Below are 25587 nucleotides of genomic sequence, written 5' to 3' on the forward strand. Positions count from 1 at the left end.
CCAAAACGGTTTTTAAAGGACCATGGTAAGCATTAAATCAATTAAAGTACCCAAACCATAAAAAAGCACAATATTGGTTCTAAAATAAATTTAGTTGGAAAATTTCAAAGTCGTAGTTTCATTTAAAAAATCATTTTGAAAAAATCAATTTCGAATCATATGAAATATTCAAGAATTCATTAGAAAAAAAAACAAATAAAAATACCAGGGGAAAAAATCTGGGATTTGTGCCATTCTGTTAAATGTTCCATTCTGGGGAAAAAAAAACTGGGAAATGGTCCATTCTGGCGAAAAAATTTCTGGTAAATGGTGCATTCTGGGAAATTTTTTCTGGGAAATGGTTCATTCTGGGGTTTGATTTCGGGTGTTTGTCATTCTGGGAAAAATTCATTCTGGGCAATGGTTTTCGGGTAAATGGGATACAATCGACAAGGGGACTCCGAAATGTATTCTAAAACGACCATTTCAAACGATAAAGCGGAACAATACAACCTGGAGACATTTGGACAAGGAGTTGTGATTTCGTTTCTTATATCAGTTGTTAGTAGTCTTTATTTAGTTACCGATTCGCAGTTGGTTGTTTTTTTTAAATGTTATGTGTGTGTATTTTTTTTTTGTTTAAAAATCTAACCTTTTATTTAGACTGTTATCTTCAACTTGCTGATTTTTGTTTTCCTGGCTTCTCACTTCCTTCCAAATAATCTTTGCTTCATATATTCTAAAGTATAATAATAGGAGTTTTTATCATTATTAATTAGTAATAAAAACACATCTAGACAGATGCCCGCTCGCGACAAGTAGTAAAAAACGATAGTTTTGAGAGGAAAGAAAACCCGGTAGTTTGCTTCGCCCTGTAGAAAAAATGCTTGATACGTCTAACTGCCGATTTTTTTTTAGCGTTATGTCCCTAGTTTCGTTTCTGTTCTTAATGGTTCTGATGTAATGCTGTTGTTTTTTTTTATTGTGAATATGGTTACAGCTTTTCCTGGCTATCGGCATTTTCCGCACAAATCAAATGCTTTGCTCAGAGTTCTCCGTTGTTGATTTTTGTGTATGTGGGTATCTGTGGTTTGACGCACTGCTGATTGACAATAATTATACGCTAACGATTTCTAATTCCTTCCGCGCATCGCGGTGCTCCTTCGATTAAAAAAAACGATCGCAAAAAACATTACTTCCATTTTTTGGTAGGTATCGTCTGATCGTTCGCGTCGGCTCCCGCTTTATTTTTTTTGTTCTTTTGTTTTATATATGCTGAATTATGCTTTACTTATTTGTTTTTGTGTGCAATGCGGTAAAGATAGACTTTTTTTTTAATAAGTTGGTATTTCGGCATTTTTTTTTATCCTAACGATCGCTTTCTTTCAGCTTGCTGAATAGTTTTTTTTCTCGTCCGAAACACTTCCTAGTTCTGACCATCCTTCTCAGCTTCTGTTTTTTTCCTAACTAACCCATCGACGACAACGACCACCAGTAAATTTCCTTTAACGTCTGTCCTTTCATGTTGCTGCTTTCTATTCCTCTTCACTTCCCATATGTGGTTGTGTAGTTTTTGTATGTTTTTTTTTTCATTTATGCACGTTTTGTTTTGTTTATGTATGTATATGCGTGTGTGTTTATGTGTGTAAGTTGCAACAATGTTCCCCTAATGCGCGTTTTCTCCAAATGTGTACTCTGCTGCCCATTGCTCTCTTAGAGCAACACACATTTACTCTTCTTCTTCTTTTTGACCTGTAACGCGGCTCTGGTGGCGGTCTCGAACACCTCACGGACGCCCTCTTTCGACTTGGCCGAGCACTCCAAATAGGCGAAGGCGTTGATCTTCTCTGCCATTGCACGTCCTTCCTGTGGCTTGACCGGTTCCTGCTTCATTTTGGACAATTCCTAAAACACGAGAGAAATGAAGGGATTGGTCAGTAACTGTTCATTAGAGTGATAACTTCCATGTCAATTCTTACCTTAATTGTGTGAGGGTCATTTCTGAGATCTTTCTTGTTACCAACTAAGATTATGGGTACGTTTGGACAAAAATGTTTGACCTGAAATGAAATACAGAAAAATATATAAGTTCGGTCATACCTAGGTTCATATTTTACAAGGATTTTGGTAGTTCTTGTTCATCAACTTAAAATGTTTCTGAGGACTTAGGCTAATCTTTACCACACTCTCTGATACTTCCTTTTGAGAGTGGCTTTTCACTGATTCATATACAAATGTTGTTCCTGTTCTGAACTGACTGTACTAAAGAACATCACATGTCCAACTATAAAAACTTCTTGAAGTTGGGTTGCTAACCCAAAGCAGGAATTCATCTGTAAACCCTTTTGCGACCCATGTGTTATGTCATATGTGTCGTGACCTCAGTCTACAAATAGCATGTTTTATTGAAGAATGGGAGTGTCTGATTGTGGAGGTCCACTATTTTCTATACTATTTCACGTATCGTCGAATTTTTGTTTGTATTCTCAGCCATGCCATCCTGTTAATAGATTCAGGCGGCAGTATTTCGGTGGAAATGATTGTACAACTCAATTATCGAACTAACGATTGTTATTTCGCTTATTGACGATTGCTGCTGGTACTAACAATCGCTAGAGCAATATGTAGCTCTGTAAAGCGGGCCATAGACTACACCACATTTGTACAAATGAGATGTAATTCGATGACATTCTGTCGCTGTGAACACGATTTGTATCGTATATGGCGCTGCTTGAATGAGCACGCAAACGGTTTGAGTAAAACCGGTCCGGATCGAAATATTTTGTACAAACGACCCTCTGTTGTATGGTTAAGTTTGTACGAAATCCAAGCCATTCACTTAGCTGGGGTGGAGATGTTTTTTTTGTTGCTGTTTTCGTCAGCAATCCTTTGTGTTCGCATGAAATATGTTTGTATCGTGTGTGGGCGAGCATAGATCAAACAATCGTCGTGGAATCATCGAATTTGCATTTGTGTAGTCTCTGGCCCGCTTAAGACTTTACTGTAGCTCTGTAAAGCGGGCCATAGACTACACAAATGGCGTGTGCAAATTCTATGATTCCACGACGATTGTTTGACCTATGCTCGCCCACACCCGATACAAACAAATTTCGCGCGAACACAAACGATTGTTGGCGAAAACAGCAACAGCAACAACAAAAAACCACCTCTACCCCGGCTGGGGCTGAGTAAATGGCCTGGATTTTGTACAAACTGCACCATACACCATGCCACTCAAACCGTTTGCGCGCTCATTCAAACAGTGCCATACACGATGCAAATCGTGTTCACAGCGACAGAATATGATCGAATTTCATCGCATTTGTACAAATGTGGTGTAGTCCATGGCCCGCTTAAGACTTAAAAACATACTTGCTAAATCATTGAAATCAACAGATTTCTGGGTACGAATACGTCGAGATTGCAGCAAAGGATTAGAACAGACTCTTGCAGAGATTGGGAGGAGCTTTTCTCATGTTTTTCAGCTACGCTAAGGTTTTCAGCCTGTGCTGATTTCCGATCGCTGAAAGCAGAGAAGCAAATCAAGCACTACTCTGATAATGATAAATTTTTACACTTAGCCAGGGTTGCCAACCTTTTTTTTTTTTTTAAAAAAAAAAAAAATCAGGGAACTATTGAAATAAAAATCAGGCGAAATCAGGCTACGATAAAGTAACAGAAATTTCGCTAAAAGTGATGACCTTTTTTTTTTGGTCACCGCTCCTCTTTTTCTCTCTAATATCTGTTGTGAGCCTACTTGGTTGAATGATTCTACTTGAATCAAAGCATCAAAGCAATCGAAAGAATCCCTTTTATTCCCTTTTTTTAAATAAGAATTCAAGGGAATTTTTCGATTGCTTTGATTAAGTCACATTTTCACTTCAGCAATGGTTCCTAATCCAGTTTCTTACTACCAATTTTTCATCACATTCGCAAAAATCAGGCAAAATCAGGCATATTTTCAGGATAACTCAATGGCTTATCAGGTTGTCAGGCAGAGCCTCGAAAAATCAGGCAATACCTGAAAAATCAGGCACATTGGCAGCTCTGTACTTAGCGATAAATACGAAAAAGAGTGAACTTCTCTCTTTTCAATGATGATCAAAAAAACTTGCCCAAAATTATTTTCTCTCATTCAGTTCTAGTTCTGAGTATATTCTTATTTTATCGTCGAAACTTGAAGCAAGCAAGAGAAACGCACAGAGTGCTTTTTCCAGGGATTTTTTGCGTACACTTTGACTCTCTGCGTCCTCAGATTCTGAAGATCTGATACATTGAAATCGGAATGCACAACTTATTGAGAGAAAATTTTATATCGATAATTGTAAGTATAGTGTGCTTGCGGACGTTTTATCTCACACGGATGTTCTATCGGGAAAATCTATCAGAGGATAACGATTTGTGTGTTCCCTGGCTGCAAGAAGTTATAAGCGTCTAGAACATGGGTGGCCAACATTTTCAGGTGGCGGGCCAAATTTTAGAAATGTGATTAGTCGGCGGGCCAGAAAATTTTTGTCAGCACATTTTTTGTTCTTCCTTTAATACATTTAAAGAATGTTTTAAACATATTTAATAAGGTTAAATAAAAAAAAGGAATTAAAAGTTGTTAAGTCAGAGTTGAAAGGAATTGGCTTATGGTATTTCTATTACATTATTTCAATATGTAAAATGACTTTAATCGAAACAAAAAATAAATCTAGATTTCTAGATGTTTTTCCCGGTTTTTCTCGGTTAAAAGTTATTATTACACATTATTACATTAGTTTTTAATATGAAAACATGATTTATCAACAATTTTAGAAGTTTTGAGAAAACGAGATCTGCAACTCTATTTTGAAGTTTTGATAATTTTAGACTTCTTTCGAGTCACATCACAAAAGTAAAAATTTTGGCTTCTGGAAATTTTCCAGAGCTGTACTAGAATGTAAATAGCTAAAAATATTCTAAAATATATCACATGAAGAATAGACTTTTTCCAAAAATCGTGATGGCTTATCGTCATATTAAAACTACTTAAAGTGGATATGATTTTAAACAGGAATGTTCGAATAAAATTGCGACAATTCAAAAATAAGTCATTTATCAGCATATCAATTCGAATGGAATAAGCGTAAGCTCAAATTGAAAATAATTTCAACAACACAAAACAAATTACCCTCAAATTTAAATTTTACAAAAATTATCTTGAAAATTTGTCTTCGTAAGAACTAAAATATCTATACAAACTTGAAAAAAATATATTTTTGTTAAAATTGTTTACAAAATTTAAAATTTTCAAATAACATGAAATAAATCAATTTAAGAGCGACGAATAACTCTTTCACATTTTTTTTCCTTTAAGATATCACAATCTTAAAAACTATGCAGGTTAGAAGTCTTTGAGCAAGTTCTTTCGCAAAAGATGTGATAATATTCTCATGTTTTTTAAAGCAAAATTTAAGCCTGGATGATTTCCAGCCGAATTTCGTTCATTCACATGTCAGAAATTTAATTCTGTAAACTTTCAAAATTTCTGATGAAAAATATTTCTTTGCCTTTGAAGGAGCTTTGTTATTATCACATTTAGTAGAAACCATTTTTTTATATTCCCAAAAAATGACAATTTAGTAGATTTTGTGCTGAAATTCCCAGTTTTGTTTATGGTTTCCTGGTGAAAGAATGACATTCCAAACTTTTTTCCGATTCGCTAGCAACCCTTCATCAACAAACTAGGTTTTTAAAATGCAGGATACTCATCTCATCCAAATTTGTTTTAAGAAGCCCTTCCAGACGAAACTGATGATATTTATTCTTTATCACAGCATATTTCACGGTGTTCCATTTGTAATAATTCTGGCAATAAGCTTACGTTAACGGAAAAATTGTGTTCTAAATGCTTAAAAAAGCACACGATGCTTTCGAATATCGTGAAGTCTGTTGTCAAATTCAAGTCCGAAAGTCAGGAATATTGACAGTTTGGTTATCCATAACAGTATTAAGGACGTTATCCATTCTACCTCAAAAGGTGTTTTTGAGGCGAATCTACCAAGCAAGCCTCTCTAATAAAATAAATTAAATTTAAAAGGTGTGCTTGCTAAATTATTGACATCATTTTCATTTTGAACTGTTTTGTGTGATTGTGATGATACTATTTTTTTTTTTTTATTAAAAAGTTTACCAGGAATCGAACTCGAGTCTTCTGATTATCTCCCCGACACCTTACCAATAGGCCAAATCGTCAGATGAAACAAGTCAATAATTCAGTTGACTTCGTCGAGTTGAATTCGCTGCTAGATTCTACGGCAGAAAACGCTCATCGGGCCCCGGTTCATGGTGCTTATACTGCCCCAGGAAGGTTTCTTATTATGCCCCTACAGTGAAAGATTTTCAGCTTTCGGCAACAAATTTTAAAATGAAATTTTTAAACGTTTTCATCTACTTTTCAACTTTTTAGAAAATATACATTTTTAGTGTCTGAACACGAAACAATGATGTAACTCACATGTTATAGATGATTTCTATGGTTAAATAAGCGTCCTCCTTAAGGTGGCCATTAGACCGCTGCAAAAACTGACTTTTTACTCCCATGTGTTTTTTCGATTCCATTTTGCTTTCCAATCATCTCTGTTAAATATAAAATGATTTGGTTCATCCCTGAATTAGCGCAACGGGTTTTAAATTTGTATGGAAATTAATATGGGGAAAGTTTTTTTTTCAGATTAAAATCTCTAGGGAAGCGATTTTGGGTTTTATGCAAAAAATAACTTCTTCAATGGGTTTCTGTATTCTTAAACTTCAATTTTTACTAAGGTTACTTTTAGCTAGATGCCACCAGAAAAAAGTTAAAGCAATCTGTAAATAAAAATCATTCATAGTAGATCAACAGTCAAAACTGTCAGCAGCACTGGAAACCTGAACTTGCATGCAATATTTCTAGATGAATTCTTGAATACAAGCTAATGCGTGGCATACACAAATACGTTTTTAATCGGGTAACGCAGATAGAAAAAAAACTGCAGCACTATGTAGAAAGTAAGATACAAACTTTTTGAGATTATTGGAGATACACGGTGATAGATGTGGTGAAACGATCCTGAAATTCACAACCAAGTTGAAAAATAAGATTAAGTTACGCATGTGGTATACCTTTGCATACCGCGAGCGGTCAAATGACGGCAAACACTTTCCCCTAAAACTCTCTTGTTTCTCGACCGATTTCTACAAAGTTTATAGTTTTGGAAAACTCGTAATGTGACTCAAATAGGATTTTCAAACAAAATTTAGCTACAATTATTTTTCTCAAAGTTATTCAAAATCAAAGAAAAAAATTTCGAAAAACAGGCTTCGGAAAAAGGCTATAAATCAGTTATTAAGTACTCGGAAAGAATTTCACTTAGTGCCTGAGAACGCTGCGCTCCAGTGCAAAGCCAAATCTAGGTGCTAGAGTAGTCTCAGAAAAGGCAGATTGATAAAAAGCAAAAAAAGAAACAGCTACCTTTGACAAGTCGTCAAAAATTCTGTGTTTAAGAAATCTAAAGATGCCAAAATGTCAATTACGTCAAATTTCCAGTTCACTTTACAAGAATTTTCTACTGTAACGAGAACAGCTTTGGTGGTTGATTTAATAAAAATTACGATTTTTACACCACTTTTTTACATTTTTATTGGCCATGATCTTAAGAAATTTTCAAAAAATATTTCCATATGTGTAACATATAGCTTCTTGATTTTTTTTTTTCGAGTAGTTAATAACTGATTTATAGCCTTTTTCCCGAAGGCTGTTTTTTCGATTTTTTTTTTCTTCAACTTTGAATAACCGTATTTGAGTCACATTACGAGCTTTCCAAAACTATAAACTTTGTAGAAATCGGTAAAGAAACAAGAGAGTTTTAGCGGAAAAAATATGACTACTCGCGGTATGAATAGGTATATAAAAAATGTCGGTATGTTTAGTGTTAAATTTGCAATTGATCATCTGAACATCATTTTTGGGTAAATTTAACACAATACACACAGTATTTGTGAATTAATGATAGAAAACACGATAAATAACGCATTTTTTTTTGGAAAAAATCAACTTTAGTTATGGTTTTGGACCTGATTTTAACATTTGAAAAAAAATCATTTCCTGTGGATTCTGTGAATCAGTGAAAACAAATGATTCAAGAGGTTTTTTACCGAAATCGATTGAAAATTATATAAGTTATGATTTTTTTCAGTGTAATAATGGTGCTTTTTCTCTAAATAATACCACCATAGTGTAAAGTAAAGTTACTAAACTAGTTTATGAAGAATTCAACATTATAAATCTTCACATGTTAAACGGACTGACTTTGGACTAATTTCTGACCGATTTCGGGCCGATTCGGGACCGTTTCTTCGATCTGGGAAGGAATAATTTGCATGCAAGTTTTCAGCCAGCGATGCCATGAGTGAAGTAAACTCGTCTGAGTTTTTGATAAATATTTTCTAAATTCCAAATATCTTTGTTGTGTTACAACTAAGCATCATAGTACCTTCACATCATTTGTGGAGATTAATTCGAGGATTAGTATTCAGCCTCTCCTTTATTTTTCCGAAGTTTCTGTAAATCTGTAGCGATTTTTGAATAAAAAAAAATGATTCCCCATGTAATTCTCCATACAAAATTAAAACTCGTTGCGCTAAATCAGGACTCAATGTATCGCTTCCAAACTTTACGGAGATTTTTGTGTGTGAAAATCCCGTCAAAAAATGGTATGGGAGTTGTGATAACTTATAAATTTCAGATTTCCTATACAAAGCCTGCAGCGGTCTAGTGGCCATTATGCCTTTATCTCCCCTATGTATAGATCTGACATAATGGAGTGTTTGATACTCTATATCACTACTTTTCGAAGGCATTTGTCGTGCTAACTTTTTTTATCATAGGGTTGGATAATAATTCTTTTTTTAATTTATGTGTCGAACTTTTCGGTCTTTAGTCGGGCTTTCCCCCAGAAAACCGAGAATTGCTCTTGATTTTGTCTCCAAAATTCTGAACCATTTCTGTCAGATTGGTCATTCCTTTCCTCTCTTGTCTTATATTTTTGAATATTTTTATGCTACACTATAATTTGTGAATAACTTTTGATTGCGTTGACCAAAATTGATGAAATTTTCAGCAGCTATTTCTGTAGTCCCGCGGGTAAATCTCAAAACAGATTAAATCGACTTGTGAACCAAAGTTAATGTGGTGAAATCGCAACATACTTGTGATGATCCTCATGGAAATATTAATATCCTATTGACAGAGCTGCAAATTATCAGTGTCAGACAACCTATGTCAGCCGACTTTGATACTGCTTTTCATGTCTGTGTCATGCGATACTGATTTTTGGTCAGCGACATATGCTTACAATGTCATGACCAAGTTGAATGAACGACATCGTGCTTACTATGACTTTTTCCTTTTTACTGTCAACAACTACATTTTTTCAACTGTTTCTCAACTTATAACGTATAATCGCTCCCAACACAGCCAGAAAATGAAATAGAAAGACGACCGTATATGTGATGCGATTGAAACGGAAAAATGTCATTCAATATTGACATTGCTAAATGACTGACATTGTAGCTTGGTCATTCAACTGGTAGACGAAATTGATATTCTTTCGATGACATTGACTACTAGACGTTGGTCGGGTCGAACGAAATTAACTGAAATTTATCAGCCTTGCCTATTGATGCTCAGGTAAAACCAGACAGGTGCCTACAAACAAACTTACCTCAGGGGTCCACTTTTCTGGGATGTTCTCCAGCGAGTCGGGGGAATCGACCGAGAAGCACATCAGGATGACGTCGGTGTCGGGATAGCTCAGGGGCCTGAGCCGGTCGTAGTCTTCCTGTCCGGCCGTATCCCATAGCGCTAGCTCCACCTGCAATCCGGAAGTAGAATGGTGCGTTTAGTTATGGCTAAAATTTCATACGAATGGTCGGTCATGAATAAGGTGTTGATTGGTTTTAAGATTTATGAGTATCGAGGTCTTCAAAGTAGATAAATTGTGAATAAATAGTCTATTTTTAGCTTGCAACAGTGATTCAAGGACGCTTAAAGGTAACGGATGTGTTTCTAATCTTTTTATAAGAACACGAGGCTGATTGTGATAAGTCTCCGTGAACTGATTGCGGTCTATTTGGTAATCAAATGTTGCATTCATAATGCCTGGAATCGTTATATTATTGAACGGATGAATCATGAACTCTTATTACGAATAATCGCTTGCTGCAAGCAAGTGGCGCTACGTCAACAAATGGCGAATCTTTCTCTTAGCGGCGAATTGTAGTCGCCTTTTGCTCTTGATTATTAGTAGACTGCAGCCAGCATTTAGCGGATATGGTGTTTGCCAATTGTACACAATATTCCGTCCAATGAATACTACACACATTTAGCGCTAGCCCTCACAAGAGGGTACACAAACCCAACCGCGCATCGCAAGATAACGTTATCTTTTGGTTCGAAATAAAAAAAAAACTCTTTCGTTCCAGAGAGAAGTGCTGTTTCAATAAGCCCCTTCTTCTAGGTTTTGCTTATTTAGCCGGTCCAGGATGACGGTACGCATGTGCTTCATCGTTGAGCTCATGGAAGTAATTAATCTAACTCATCTATCTTGCACATACCACTACAGAGTGAGATTTTTGTTGCTGAACCCGTTTTGATGGTTCCATACGGCACGTATAATATTTAATTTCATATGAATGTAAAAGCTAATTTTCTTAAACGATTAATTGTTCATATGTCAGATAAATTTCAACTTCAAAAAAGACATACGAAATTCAACCAAAATAAATAATGCAATAAGTTGGAAATTTAGATCATTCGAGACTGTGTTTATGCGCTTCATATTCAAATGTGGTGCACCAGAAATTCCAAAACCTATTGAAACAGTTGGAATCCAGGAAGTTTGAAAAAGATTTCCATTTAAGAGCAGTTCATCATCCGTATTCATCCAACTGCTGAAAATATCGAGCACCTTATTATTTACAGACCACTGACCACTTCCCACTTGATATCTCCCTCTCCTTCAGCAGATATTCCATCATTTCTATGCCTCTCGAGGAAATTTTAGAGTCCCATATTTATGACAGCCGCCGCCCGGTAGCAATTGCACCCTCAGCAAATTTGCAAGCAAAACAGTGCACTGAATGGTTTATTTTTATTCCTGAACGTGGGATTATCTATCTGTGACGAACGATGGTGTAGTGTAAAGTCGTCAATTTGACCCTTCGATCGAAGACGTCGACGACGAAGCTGTTGCATTCTGATGGTGTTCCATTCCAGAGAGCGGGTCTTTGATGACGCAAATTTTAGTCAGAATTGTCAATTGGGGTAGGCAACTTGCCAACGCAGTATTTTTGGTTTTAGAAATGGTGTTTCTCGGTTTTCAGTAGGTCAGATGGCACCTCCAATTAAAATTATTCAGCTCAGATTGATTAGCTGACCCAAAATGTTCTCCATCGTGTTTAGTAATTCAAGAAAAAAAAATCCATACCAAATGCTAGTTGCACTTGGTTTAAGCTACTTAAACTTTATTTTTCTAAGGTAAGACACGGATTATTGATTTATTTTACGTTACTACCTCATCTTAAACTGCATGAAAAGTTGGCTTTGTTATACAGAAAAAATCAGGTTTATGTACAGTAAAACTGCTAGTATCCCTGGAAAACTCATTCCTGATTTTTTGAAATTGTGCGAAACTAGAAAACAGATAGCAGAAATTACTAAAGCTTAGTTCGTTTAGAAATAGGACAGTTACGAATGCATGTATCTAAAAAACCATTCGTTTGATCGAAATACTTTCTATGAAGGAAATAGAGGTAATCTTATAACACATGATAAAAAATTTGTAAAAAATATTTATCGTTTTTTGTAAGATTTTTTTTACTTTATTCCTGATATCTCCCATCGGCTAGCCTGCCGTGATATGACGAAGTGACGTATATCCATTTTTTTCGATTTTGACTTTTTGACGCTATTGTGTGCGTTTTCCTATGAGCTATCAAATGCTTTCAACAAATCTAGAAAATATCAAACAGTTTTTGAGAAAATCGATAAAAACGAATCGCCAAAAGTGCGATTTATACGCCGAAGTGACGTATATCCATGCGTTTTTGAAAGTGACATAGAACAATTTCAATAACCCATATAATTTACAGGCGACATTCCTCAGATTTGAAAAAAAAAAATCATATTTTAACATGATAATCGGTTAAGAATAAAATAAAAAAAGCCACCCCCCCTCCCCCTTTCCTCAGAATAAAGGGTTCTCAAACAAAGAAGTTGTCGAGCCTTTTTGATAAATAAAATTTGAATGCAAACGTCGACATCTACATTAATTAAAAAAAATCGAGAAATTATTTAACATTTGTTGAACAAAACAAATTCTTCATTAATTTTGCGTTGTTTTTGTTACAAAGAAATTTGTTTGTGTTGTCATTTGTTTGTGGTAAGTTTGTTTGTCAAGCAACAATATTGTTTTTTTTTTAAAGCTTTGCACTCGAATTTTATTTACGAGAAAAATTCTGGTTTCAAAAATGAGATAATGTTTAAAAAATTCAAATATTTAATTAGTAAGAAAATCATAGAAAAACAATAGTTATAAATTAGAATTCTTCCAGAAACTTTTTTTAAAAAGGGAAATTTAACCTTCCCATGCCGTTCGCAAAATATCCGTTTCGGGGAAATTTGAGTTGTAGTTTGTTTTCGTTCTCCTGGCTGTAAATGTTAACCGATTTTGATGATATTATATTCATTGTGTAGGTAATTTGTTCTTATTACTCAAAATTTTAAAATAAAGTCGATATGTATTACCAAGTTATCGGAAACTGGTTCAGAAAGTAAAAAGTCCGAAAAATCAATTTTATTTTTAAAATGCTCATAACTTTTGACAGCTTTTCTGTATTTAAGTGTTTCATTGATGTTTGAAATCGTCAAGAATCCATCTATCCGACAATGTATAGATATGTTGGGGTCCAATGAAAGTTTTGACCGCTATCTCAGATCTTCCGGTAGAAAAAAATCTAACTTTAAAAAAACGATATCCAATTTTTGCTTTGCTTAGCTGTATTTCATTTCCCCATGAACCGATTTTCAAAACTCAAATTTTAGTTTTTTGACGTTAATTTGATCATTGTTTTCCTAGAACATACTTGGTCTGTCAAAATTCCTAGTTCTTCAGTATATTGGAATGATGATAAAGAGATTCTAAATGTGCGCTTCGGGTCATATTGACCCGAACGGCATGGGAAGGTTAAAATTGCTTCACTAAATATGCTGTATCTTTGACAATTTTTATGGAAAATCTTGAAATTTGGTCCAATGAACCTCATTTTCTACCCGGCACCATTTTTAATCACGTTCATTGATTTTGACGAAACTTGGCCTAGTACTATATCAAACATTTTTACATCTTTAGACCAAATTTCAAGATTTTCCAATGAAAATTGTCAAAGATACAGCATATTCAATGAAGCAATTCCAAATTTCCCTTTTTTACGGGAATAGCTGTATCTTTATTTCCAGTCATTGTAAAGACTTCAAATTTCGTAGAGCGTTAATTAGATAGTTGAACTAAATTGTGTGAAAATTTCAAGAAAAAATATCAACCGAGAGAGAAATGGCAGCTTGTCAAATTTGGAAGTGGGTACGTCGCTTCGCGCAAATTCATTCATTTTTGAACGTAACTGTATGTCAATTTTCATCTAAATCCAATGTAAAACATTATGAGTCATCTTCAAATCTGACATTTTCCTTCATTCCTGGTAATAATTAGCACCCACTTATCCCGAATTTCAGTTCTCTAGGTCTTATCTTAACGCTAAAACTAGGGCTGAGAGGGCAATTGAGTTCAAATAAAAAAACTCACAAACGAACAAACGGAAATTGTTTTTTATGTACAAAGAAATACATGCCTTGAGAAGTTTCTCCGACAGCATCACTAAAATTTTCTTCCTCACTCGAATACAATTTAAGAAGATCCAACGCACTGGCCATTTTAACTAAGAACGAAATTTGTTCCACCTGCACGAAAAGACTAAGGATAAACGTCACTCCGACGGAGAATCGTCTAATCAAAACAAACGTTTATACGCCGAACTGACGCATATCCATTTGAAGTAATTATACGAATTTTACGCAAAATAAAGAGTTGTGTTTCAAAAGGCTGCATTTGTGAATTATCTATGCAATAATTCTACAGATCACATTTTATGAAAAGTCTCAGATTAACGAATAAAGAGGAAAAAGAGAAAATCGCTTTTATTCGCTAAAAACGAAAATGGTTTATACGTCACTTCGGCGTAACACGGCAGTAGCGCAGACTTTTTTCAGTCATGTTATTGATCAGTTTTTCTTACTTATGCTTCGTAAAATCTGTATTTTTGGTGGCTGCATCCTCCTCCTTCAATTTCCGCTCGTTTTTGGCCCGATACTTCTCTTTTGATAGAAAATGAAGCTAATTTGGTGCATTCAGCTGTTTCGGAATTAACAAAATTTCAGTATTTATGTGCCTCTAATCTAATAAACGATTTTACTGGAATGACTGCTGGTAAAATCTGACCAAAACGAAGCAAAACCATTCCCAACTTAAATTACAATCGGTTAGAGAAGATCGTAGGTTGCGAAATATACACACAAGATGACTTTTTTTGATCTTTTAAAAACAGCGAAAACCAAAATTTTTGTTTTGAAAATTGTTGTTTTTTGTCAACAGGAGCAGAGTCTTGGCAAATCATTATTTTTTTTACAAAACATCCAGAGAAAACATGCTTTAATCGGCATATAAAAAATTCCTAGGTACATTTGAATCAGAACGAAAATTGTTCTAATTTAAATTGATTGAATGAAATTTTTGCGAATCATTTAATTTATCTCTTTTCAAAGTGACCAATTTGACCATTACGAACATTTGAACATCACAGAAACATTTTTATTATTTAGTTAGATCTTATGGAAAAATGTAGTTACTTTATAATTCAGTAATTGGGGAGGCACACCGTAAATACGATATTTTACTGAAATTTCTAATTTATACCTATAAAAGCAGCGTACTGAAAACTTTCCTTAATTTTTTAATACTTTCCAGTACCTGCATTGTACAAAAAAAAAGTTGAAGAGCAGAAAGACACATAAAAAAGTTTAAAGGTTTATTGATCAGATTTGAAGAATCATGATGTTTCCTCATTTTAAATGTTGTATAATTGAGGTACTAAGGATCAGATAGGCCATAGATCTCGAGGAAACACGATTCTTTATACAATAATACTAGCTTTTATTCAAACGGAAAATTATGTACAAATTATAAAAAAAAACCAATTTAATATTGATTATTAAGGTAAGTATTAAGGTAGGTAAGTATTAGGAAAGTCAATTCAAAATTCATGATTTGAGCGCTTGTCCATCTTTGATCCTGGTGATCCTTCATTTGTATACAGAAAAAATAAGTTTTTCCTTAAACCTGAAATTTTTTTTTCAAATAGAAATCAAATATCGTAAGCCTTTGAGTATATTTTCTTGCTTTTTGTTTAAATATCTAAATAAGGTTAGGGATCAACCATTTGGAAACCAACAGACATACACAAATTTCAATTCAGAGTCTTAAAATAAATTAATCGAAAAAAATTAAACCTTGATCAAGAAATTTTGGAAATAATTTATGTTAAGTTAGTTTGCTGAAGACATGTGTTCAAAATTATCCAATGCTTAAGAAATATGAATTATACCTCCGGCACATGAAAACTTTACAAGAAAAAATTCCTCAATAGAACTATTTGTTAATAAAATTAATTCAGTAATATGGACATTTATGAATTAATTTTTTTAACAAATGGTTCTATTGAGGAATTTTTCTTGTAAAGTTTTCATGTGCCGAGGGTATATTTCATATTTATTAAGCATTTTGAAATTTTGAACACATGTCCTCAGCAAACTTGTGAATGTCAGATAAATATACATATCTTTGAACAAACAAAGTCATATGAACTTCATCTTTTAGTTCAAACATTCTAAAATGTCAAAGAAATTACCAAAAATTAGTAAATTTTTGAGCTTTTCATGGTTTTGAGACCCCGGCTAAAGTTTTTTTTTCCAATAAATTTATTCTACACTTTAGTAGCGGTTATCTTTATCTACAACAGTGCTGAAAAAATTGTAGAAAAATTACAAAAAGTTTACATATAAAAAATATTTTATTTTCAAAACATCAGAAATATTCTGATTTTTGTGTAAAACTTTCGAAGAAGCAAAAATGATGAGATCAGAAAAAATCTTGTGGAGGGTTTATTAGTTTTCATGTGTATTTCAAAATTAGCGATGGATTTAGGTGTTGCACTATGTAATGAAACAAACTCTCTTATTTTCATAATCTTGGGATCTTGGGAATAGATTTTTTCTTAAATACTCGGATATAGGGTTAGTTGCCTTAATTTAGACCCTTTAAGCGGTAATTTTTAGATAATCATGTTTTTCTCATAAACGGTCGGGAGGTTTATGTCTTTAAGGAAATATATTTATAGTTTAAGATCTTATCTGCAAGTTTCAACGAGAATTTTCAACATATTTAGAGCCGTTATTGAAATATTTGGAAAGATGTGAATGACCAAAATTTCCAACTTTGAACCTACGGTTCCTATTTTGGTACTGAACTGGTTCCTTTCATTGGACCTAGAACTAAATTTCCTATAAAAAGTATGATTTTTCGAAAATGAATAAACGAATTCATTATAAATGTAATCTTCAATCAAATATTATCATAAAAAAGTATTACAGCTTTTTAAGCAATAAAAACACTTGAATTTCTGTTAAGAATATCTCAAAAAGTTTCACTCCCCGTCAGCACTATCAGCATAAAAATAGCTGGAACTTTTTTATGTACACTTACTTGTAGTTTTTTCGTAAAGCTGGCAAAAAATGTTAGAAATGTTCAATATTGGTTCTGAAATATGCCCCAATTATAGATTCGCATCTTCGTTGATTTGTTCGTATTGACACAAAGTTTTGGTGATAACAGGTCTAAATATGGAACATCAAAGTCGAAAGTCTCCTATTTTTGGACCCTTTATAAATTTTCCGGGTTTTCCATAGATTTTCTTTTATTTTAGGAAAAATAAGTAGTATGGTTCAAATTCTTCACAATGAAAGTATTTTTCCTTCAAACTTTGGCTTATACAGTAAAAAAACGAGATTTTTCCGTAATAACTTCTGAAAACGCGCCCCACTAATTTATCTTTCTGATTTAGCACTGATGAGGAGGTACATTTTTAAAAACGTTGAAAATTATATCAGAAACACTTTTTATGACAATAATTGGTATGGTAGAATTCAGAAAGAATGAGAGTTCATTGTGTGCATAGAGGTATCTGTCCCCCTTATTCTGCGCCGCGCGTGAGGTGACGATAGTCGAGTCACCCGATTCCAGTAGTCACTTTAGGTGAGAAACGTCTTTTAGAATTAACTTTTTGAGTTATTATCCTAATCTAGTAGTCACCGTGAATGACAAATCGTATGCTCTGTCACATCGGTTTCGGGAATAAGGTGACAAGACTCACGCGACTCCGACTCGACTCGACTATCGTCACCTCACGCGCGGCGCAGAATAAGGGGGTGTATCCTATGGTAGTAAAATTAATCATTTACAATTTTTGGCCAATTTTAGGACTAAAGTAGGCTCTAGGTCCAAGGAAGGAGCACTCACCCTATATTGTGATTATATATTTTTAAAAAATTATAACATTTTTAATATTTAAGCATTTTGTCTCCAATCTACATAAACACACCCTCATAAAAAACTCCTATGAATTCTCTACAGTGATGCTTAAAATTCCTATAGCTATTTTGTGTAGAATTTCATTGAAAATTTTTAAATTTTCTTCAAATTTTTGCCACAGATTAGATAAGAAATTTATTAGTTCATTCGTTATTTTCTAAATTTTCGTAAATTTTCAACGAAATCATAACATTAAAGCTCTAATAATTGTAATTCGAAATTTTCAATATAATAAAGCTTACTAATTTGAACTGAATAAAGTGAATTGAAAACTCCCCTTAAGAATACAGTTTTAGACTAAGGTTGCCAGAATTTTTTCAGCACGTATCCGGGCCGAACAAACCGGGCAATTTTTATACAAAAACTTGGCAAAATCCGGGCAATCATTTTCAAATTGACAACCATAAATCCGGCCAATATCCGGGCAAATTTTCTCAAAACTCAGAAATTCCTCAACAAAAAACAAGAAAAAAAAAGAAAAAAACAAATATTTTTTTCTTGATCAAAACTCATTGATAGATTTTGAACCGTATTTTAGGTTTTTTAAAAACCTTTCATGATGGTTTTTTTTAATTTGCTCAAAAAATTTCGTTGTGGAGGTGTTTGTTGTTTGTTTTTTTTTGTTTAATATGCCAAATAAAGTGAATAAATCCGGGCAAAATCCCGGCATTTTCCAATGAAATCCGGGCAACCGGGCCGGGCCGGACTGTTCTTAAATTTAGTAGGTATTAAATATCCGGGCAAACCCGGATTAAACCGGGCAATCTGGCAACCTTAATCTAGAGTGTCCGTTCCGGGATTTCTCGGGCGGGAATTCCCAGGAATTTGAAAAATTTTGAATTCCCGATACCCCGGAATCGTAGTTTCATTCCCGGGAATTCCCGAACCATTTGGTGCAATTTTTTTATTCAAATGGATAAGTTTAAATAAAATTATATGTATTTAAACACCGTATTCATTCCTAAACTAATTTTGATTTCCTTGTGTACTTTTCCCGGTTTTGAATCTGAATTTCCGGGTTTTTCCCGGTTTTCCCGGTATGATTTTCAATTCCTGGTTTTCCCAGTTTTCGCGGTTCTGTGGCCTTCCTGCATTAGTATTTAATTAAGCCGTGTAAACTTAAAAACAGCTTTTAAAATACTGTTGAGTGTTCTTTGAAGCCAAAATCTAGATGATAGATAATTCCTCTAAAAAACCATTCATAAAAATCGACTCAACTTCATATATAATCATTTTTAATGAAGAAAAGTTTTGGAAGGCACTAATAAGGAAAATTTGGCTAAGGAAAATAATGAGAGAGAAAAAAGTTTTAAAACCATTGGTTTACTATAGGTTGTTGGTATCCTGAAGAAAAAATAAATATGTAGTTTTGTCTGAATACAAGCTTTTGAGCTCCAAACTCTCGCAAAATCTCTCATAAAACGCTGCATTTTTCATAAAAAAGGCGTTCAGAGAAGAATTTTACCATCGAATTTCATAAACAAACCATTAAGGTATATTTTTTTAATTGACCCAAAACCTTACCTGTGCAAAATTTGACCTTTATCGAATTTGAATCAGAGTTTTTTAAAAGCGATAAAGTATCGTTATTTAAACCCTCAAAAGTCATCCAAAAAATGAGTCCCTTTTATAAACAATTTAGTTGTGATGCTTTACAAACATAAAAATGGACACATTTGTTGGCGACAAAACACTAGATTTCGCTATTTTATGCATTTTCAAGTCGTTTGAAAAAAATACATGATTTTCCGATTTCATTCTCCCCTCCCCTCTATTTTAGAAATTCGACATGACTATTTCCGTGGCTGCCGTTATAGACGATTTATTTCAGAAATTTTTTTTTGTAAGAAATGTAATCTGCAGAAATCTGTATTTAATTTGTATCGACTGGCAAAACCCATCAAATGTGTTCAAAATGTTACCTTTTTTAGGATATTATGAAAAAAAGTCGAAGGAATTCATGAAAGAAAATATTAACAAAAAACTTATCCATCTGTTGATTTAAAGCAAGGGTAATAGGCATTCGGCTTGCTATCATTCACACAGAATTGTATGAGTATTTTGTTGATTGGTCCAGAGTTTGGTATACAAAGGATAAGAATTTCAAAAAGGGCAAAAATGAGGCCCTTAGAGCCAAAGGGGTATACGTGACAAAATGGTCGATTTTGAGTCAAGGATGCCAAACGATTTTTAATATTTCAAACTAAATTTAGTGATATTTTTCAGATTTTTAGAATTTTATTTTCATACTTTTACATTCGAAAGCAGAATACACATTCTCGAAAAATATATGGAGAAGGGTCAAACACATTTTGAAAACGTGTATTCTCGAAATAAGGTTTTATTTAAAGCCGTATACCGTCTTAGCCGATTTAGGCTTTACAGACTGAATAAATGACGCGGACAACTTAAGATTAACATTTAACACCCAGTACCGAAATGGGAATCGAACCCATGCCATCAGTGGACCAGCGATTACCGACGTACCACGCTATACACTCGACCACCGAGACGTACGTTTTGTGCAGTCATACTCCTGTGGCCTCAAGGGCCTCAAACATAAGAGTAAATAAAAAAAAATAAATATATTCTTAACAGTGGCAGGTCAAAACGCCAGCCATGAAATCTTAAAATGATAAGATTTTTGCTTATGTATTTTTCTATTCGATTTTGTTTTGGTTGAGTAACACCTTGATGAAAACACAAGTTATGACTTATAAGCATTGAAGGATTGGGACGGGTTGTAATTAAAAAACATCATAAAAAGCCAATGGTTTAAAAACGGCTAAATCTCAAAAGTTAATTTTTGCCAAAACTTTGTTTTTGAATTACACCAGATTCCGACGTTTTATGCATTTTTTAAGTCATTTGGAAAAGGAAAATTGATTTTTATCCGATTTCATATAGATAAAAATTTCTTTTTCAACATGACAATTTAAACGACAGTAAGTTCAATTTTTTTTAAAACAAATTTATGTTTAGTGGAAATCTGTGTTTGTAGCAAAAGACCAAACCACTTAAAATTCTCAGATACAAAAAATGAATTTCTAATTTATTTTTATACAAAAAAAATGTACAAGGAACTATTGAAAGAAAACTTTAAATGAACACTCATTCATCCGTCGGTTCAAAGCAAGGCTGATAGAAAATTCGGTTTGCTATCATTCACACAGTCAGCAGGAAAAAGCAAAACTAACCCTGCCCGTCCGGTTATACGTATTGCTGCTGCTAACGAATTGTGAATCTCTCTAAAGTAAAGCCAAGCACACAACATACAATTGTCAATCGTTCAGCCACGACGACGACGACGAAAGACACAACTCGTCGCTCATCGTCGTAGGAGGAAATCGAAAGCATTATCAGATAAACACCTTTCGCATAACAACATTATACATAGTAGAAAGGTACCGGTGTAGGAGTTCGACCATATGTATTAGGGTGGGTCCCTTGTTTTTTGGGTGAAACTTTGCTTTTCTCTTTTCAGTTGTAAACAATTGCTGAATCAGAAAAACTTCCCTGGTGCGTATATTTTCAAAAATAAAACAATACCAATTTAGAAATGTTGAACAAAATCTGAAGTTGAAAAAGGTACTTCAACCGGAATCAACTGCAACTATCGGGGAATCAGTTTCAATTTGCACCAGAAGGTTGAGAATGTCCGGAAAGACAGGGCAAAGGAGGGGGAAACGAGGTTACTTTTATCGGGACCGTTTTGATAACGAATGAATCAACCGACAATAACTGTTCGAGGAGCAAAATTCAATCCCGTCTAAAAGGGGAGCCGCCGAATGGAATGTGACCAATCGACGCGATATAACCTTACGGGCGAGGGAAAGCGGAATGAAAACGAAATGTGGAAAATGAAGCATAAAATAAGATTTAGGTCAAGGTTAAGATGAAAATAAACACAATAAACAAAAATCTCGACAAGATAACCCACTTGAAAGTAACCTTTAAAACATTTTTTTATATTTTAAGTGAATCGAAAACTAGTGTCTGGCTAGTGTTATAATAAAAACGTTATAATTTGTATCTCCACTTTGACTTGTTTCATTCCAGGATATTGAAACAAATAATCAACCTGAAACATTTGAATGTCGAGTCAGCACATTTAGTATTCAAGCAAAGTGTTAGATCATAATCTTCTAGAAGTTCAATCAACATTATCTAGCTTCAAACATCGATGTGTGATTTGTGTTTGTGGAGTCCATTCAATGCATCGGTATTAGTTTTGGAACGATCATGAAGTACAAAGCCGAATAAGTAATGAATCATCGCGCGATGCCGGTCATTTTGAGCATCATTAGTAGACAGGTTTATAAAAATCAAACCCCGATACCTGCTGCACCTGCTGGCTATGCATTGAGAAAGGTGCCCACCAGTAAAGCATGATGATGCCGGGCCCCGAAGGGTTCAATATAATATACAACCCGTTAAATAGGCACTTGACCTGTTATAACCCGAATGTGTGTGTGTATGTGGGAGCACTAAAGTTAAACTAAAGATAAACGGATTTTAGCGTTTGTTTTCCATCCGCTGACATCATCAGCGGCTTAACCTTCTCTGTCGATTGTAAAGTTTACTATCCGAAAAAATATGCATCCGCGAATCAACTAGATGAATCGATAAGTCCATCTCGAAAACAACTATCGCTTTTAATTGTTCTCTTAATGTTAATTTTGAAAACAGGGTACACCAATTCGTAACTTTAGTAAACTCTTGGTGTTTTCCTTACAGTTTTAAAAGTTTTTTTTTGTTTAATTTTTCCAGTTTTTAAATTACATTTGTTCAAAGAATGTAATTTTTCAGTTCTAGCTTCAGTCCTTTTTTCCCATAAGGTGCAAAACATTGTTTATATAGGCATTTTCAAAATCAAAACAGTGTAAAAAAGTGGCGCAAGACAACTTTTATACGCTGTGTCATACAAGTACATCGATTGATTAAAAAAAAAATAGTGCAATTTAGAAAAAATTGAAACTACACGTAAACTTATACAAGCTAGCAGTATAAGTATACAGGATTGGCAATTGAACTGCTATGCCCTCAAATCAGGCTCCACTCCAATAATGAACTTCCTTGGAGGTGGAATTATCGGTAAAAGATTCTATGCCGGACCGGCATTAACAAGCTTTCTAATTACTGGCATTGTCCTCCCAGCGCAACCGAATTGTATAACATATCCCATATCATATCAAAAGACAAAGCAGGATGGAAACAATCGGCCAGCAAAAATATTGTCGAATGATGTACCGGGCGCTGTGTGTGTATGTTAACCGATAATGAAAACAATTTTGAGTTTTCCATTCCCTCTCATTCTCATCCCTTTCCCATCAAAGACAAAGAGGATGAAAAAACACCGAACAGGCCAATGCAGTGCGTTTTTTTGGTAATCAGCGGTGGCAGAAACACTATGCCAAAAAACTTTTGTTTGCTAACTCACTCAGATGGTGCACTGAGTAAGATATCGGAATGGCAAGCCGAGATGAGATGTTGCAGTGAGATCGATTCCCACTACATTTTTATTTTGGATAAATTATTCAAATGAATAAAAATCCCATTAAATGTTTTTCTTGTTTCGCTTGAATGTAGTCGTCATGCATCATTTTGCTTGGAAGCTCGAGTCTTTATGCCAGTTGTACATTTCTAATGATATCATCTTTGGTACAGTACACTTTTCAGCGCATTTTCGGCACAGTGATTTGCTAAACAGGCATTCCATTTTTGCAACCTCCTCTATGGGTGTACATAACTTTAACAGTGATTATTAAGATGAATACTGAACCGAACTCGATCTCTCTCTTTTATTTTGTTAACGTCATGTCTAAGCTGTCAGAGGATATTCTTGAAAGTTTTGTAATAAAGTGTTTTTTTTTTGTTAAGAATAGGTCTCGAACCTTAAAGTAGTGCTTTGATTTACTAATCCTAGGCTTGGAAACGACAGAAAGACATATTTCGTGAGCTGTCCAAAATACGTGTTCGTATTTTTATTTATTTCATGTTGCGTTTGGAAGATACCTGGAGATCAAAAGTACCAGAAAACGGTATGGTGCAGGTCGTTAAGCTACAATGACGACACCTAACACGGATAAGATCATCCAGATGAGCCTTGAGATAATTCCTCGTCGATAGATTTTAATATCCCGGATCAAAACAGCCGTCGGATCTTGAAAGATGATCTTAAGACCAAGCCTGCCAAGATCCTAAAGTTTCAAGATCTTCCTGTAGAACAGAAGCAAGAAAGGGGCAAAAAGAGAGAAGGCGCAGCTGACACGGGCCGTTCATGAAAAAATTGCAGAAAGTTGTGTTTTCTACCGATGAATTCATCGCCGTACAGCGGTTCGTAAAAATGAACAGAACGACAGATTTCGGTTGCAGACGTATTAAAGGCCACCATGCGACAGAAATCTGCTGGTCTGGGTCGGAATCACCCGTCTTTTCCTGGTGAAGATCAACCGAGCACCTTGAAGATCAACCAATTTACGTAACGGGAATATGTCTAAAACATTTCCTCGAGCTGTGTTTTGAGGCTTAATTTCGAGCTCGGAATGACCAGTGAGTTCTCCTGACCTGAACCCTATGGACTTGGCTGTCCAGGGTGTATTGATGCCCGAAGTCTGCTCTACAAAACATGAAGGTTGGGAAGGTCTGAAGCGCACTCTAGCTGAATCCTGAGATAAAATACAACAGAAACCATTCGGGAGACACTGAGACCGTCTCAGGTTTCCAACAACAACAAAAGACAACAAAGTTCGTCTCATAACAAAAATCGCAGTTCATGTTGCCTAGTGTGGACTAGGCTTAAAGTATCATTATGCAATTTTTTTTATTGTTTAGTAAATTATTTTCCCGAGTGCTGACTGTTTAAAAAAAAGTATTATTTTATTGGATTATGAAAAAAGGTGGGGAATTGTGCTAAATTTATGAGTTGATTCAAAACTGTTAGTTCATAATTCATGTTGTTATTTGAAAGTAATTTCAGGTGAAGAAATAAAAAAGAATATAGAATAATTTCAAAACTTGGCTTGCGAACATTTTGGCAAAATTCTTCATATAGGATTTATGTTCGTCTCTGCCGACTTAAATAAAATTAACAGAATATTTTTCTTAACTCCTTAAATATTTGGCAAGAGAAATCTTTACAGATGTATTTTGAGTAATGAACGTGCATAAAAACACCAAAATATAGGTGGCCCACGAGCTATGATTGGCAAATTGGTTGTGTTTGAGTGGTTTATTGATAGTTTATGGAAAATTCTTTTTCCTTGTGAAAGAACATGACAAAACTAAGATCATAAGCATATGGGCATAATTTTGTTATGAGCTCAGGTTTCCCACCAATGAAATTTGCGGGTGCTTGTTTAATTATGTAAGAAATTTTTCATTTTTTTTAAGCTTGTTGAAAAAAGAAGCATATGATGCGTACATGAGTCAACAACATATAGAAATGTATGCTTTCGCAAAGTGACGACGGTGACATTTAGATTGAAAATAAAATTAGAAGCTTATTATTTTTAACCACACGTATTGCCATTTTAAGCATTGGTGAAAATGTTAAAATTCATTTTTAGAAATTAAAGTAAGAGATTAAGTTTGCGGTTCAAATTAGATTTATTATCTCCTGTTATTAGTTCGATTAAAATTAAAGAATTTAGTTAGAAATTAAGTTTTTGGAAAGTCTGCAATAAAAATGATGTTAAACAACAAACCAATAAAACATTATTCAAGCTGAATTTTCACTTGAAAATTAAGTACAAGGTCTTTGACCAACAAAGAATTTTCATTTTCAATATAGTTCATAATTAAAATCCTTTTAATAACTTTTTTTAAGTTGAAATCCAGATTATTCATA

The 25587-nt window shown here is 34.3% G+C and overlaps 1 protein-coding gene across 6 annotated transcripts in view; it reads right to left on the reverse strand.

The window, feature by feature from the left end:
- Nucleotides 1–577: 577 nt before the first annotated feature.
- LOC129754691 (ras-like GTP-binding protein Rho1) overlaps nt 578–25587 on the reverse strand; it is a 56133-nt gene continuing 31123 nt past the window's right edge. For all 6 annotated transcript variants that reach the window (XM_055750893.1, XM_055750892.1, XM_055750895.1 and 3 more), the window contains 3 exons: nt 9705–9854; nt 1959–2039; nt 578–1884 (listed from right to left, as the gene is read on the reverse strand). In XM_055750893.1, the coding sequence (XP_055606868.1) occupies nt 1693–1884; nt 1959–2039; nt 9705–9854 (423 nt within the window). In that variant the 3' untranslated portion in view covers nt 578–1692. The remainder of the gene's footprint in view (nt 1885–1958; nt 2040–9704; nt 9855–25587) is intronic.

The sequence above is a fragment of the Uranotaenia lowii genome, chromosome 3 (genome assembly GCF_029784155.1).
Source record: "Uranotaenia lowii strain MFRU-FL chromosome 3, ASM2978415v1, whole genome shotgun sequence".
NCBI classification, from domain to species: Eukaryota; Metazoa; Arthropoda; class Insecta; order Diptera; family Culicidae; genus Uranotaenia; species Uranotaenia lowii.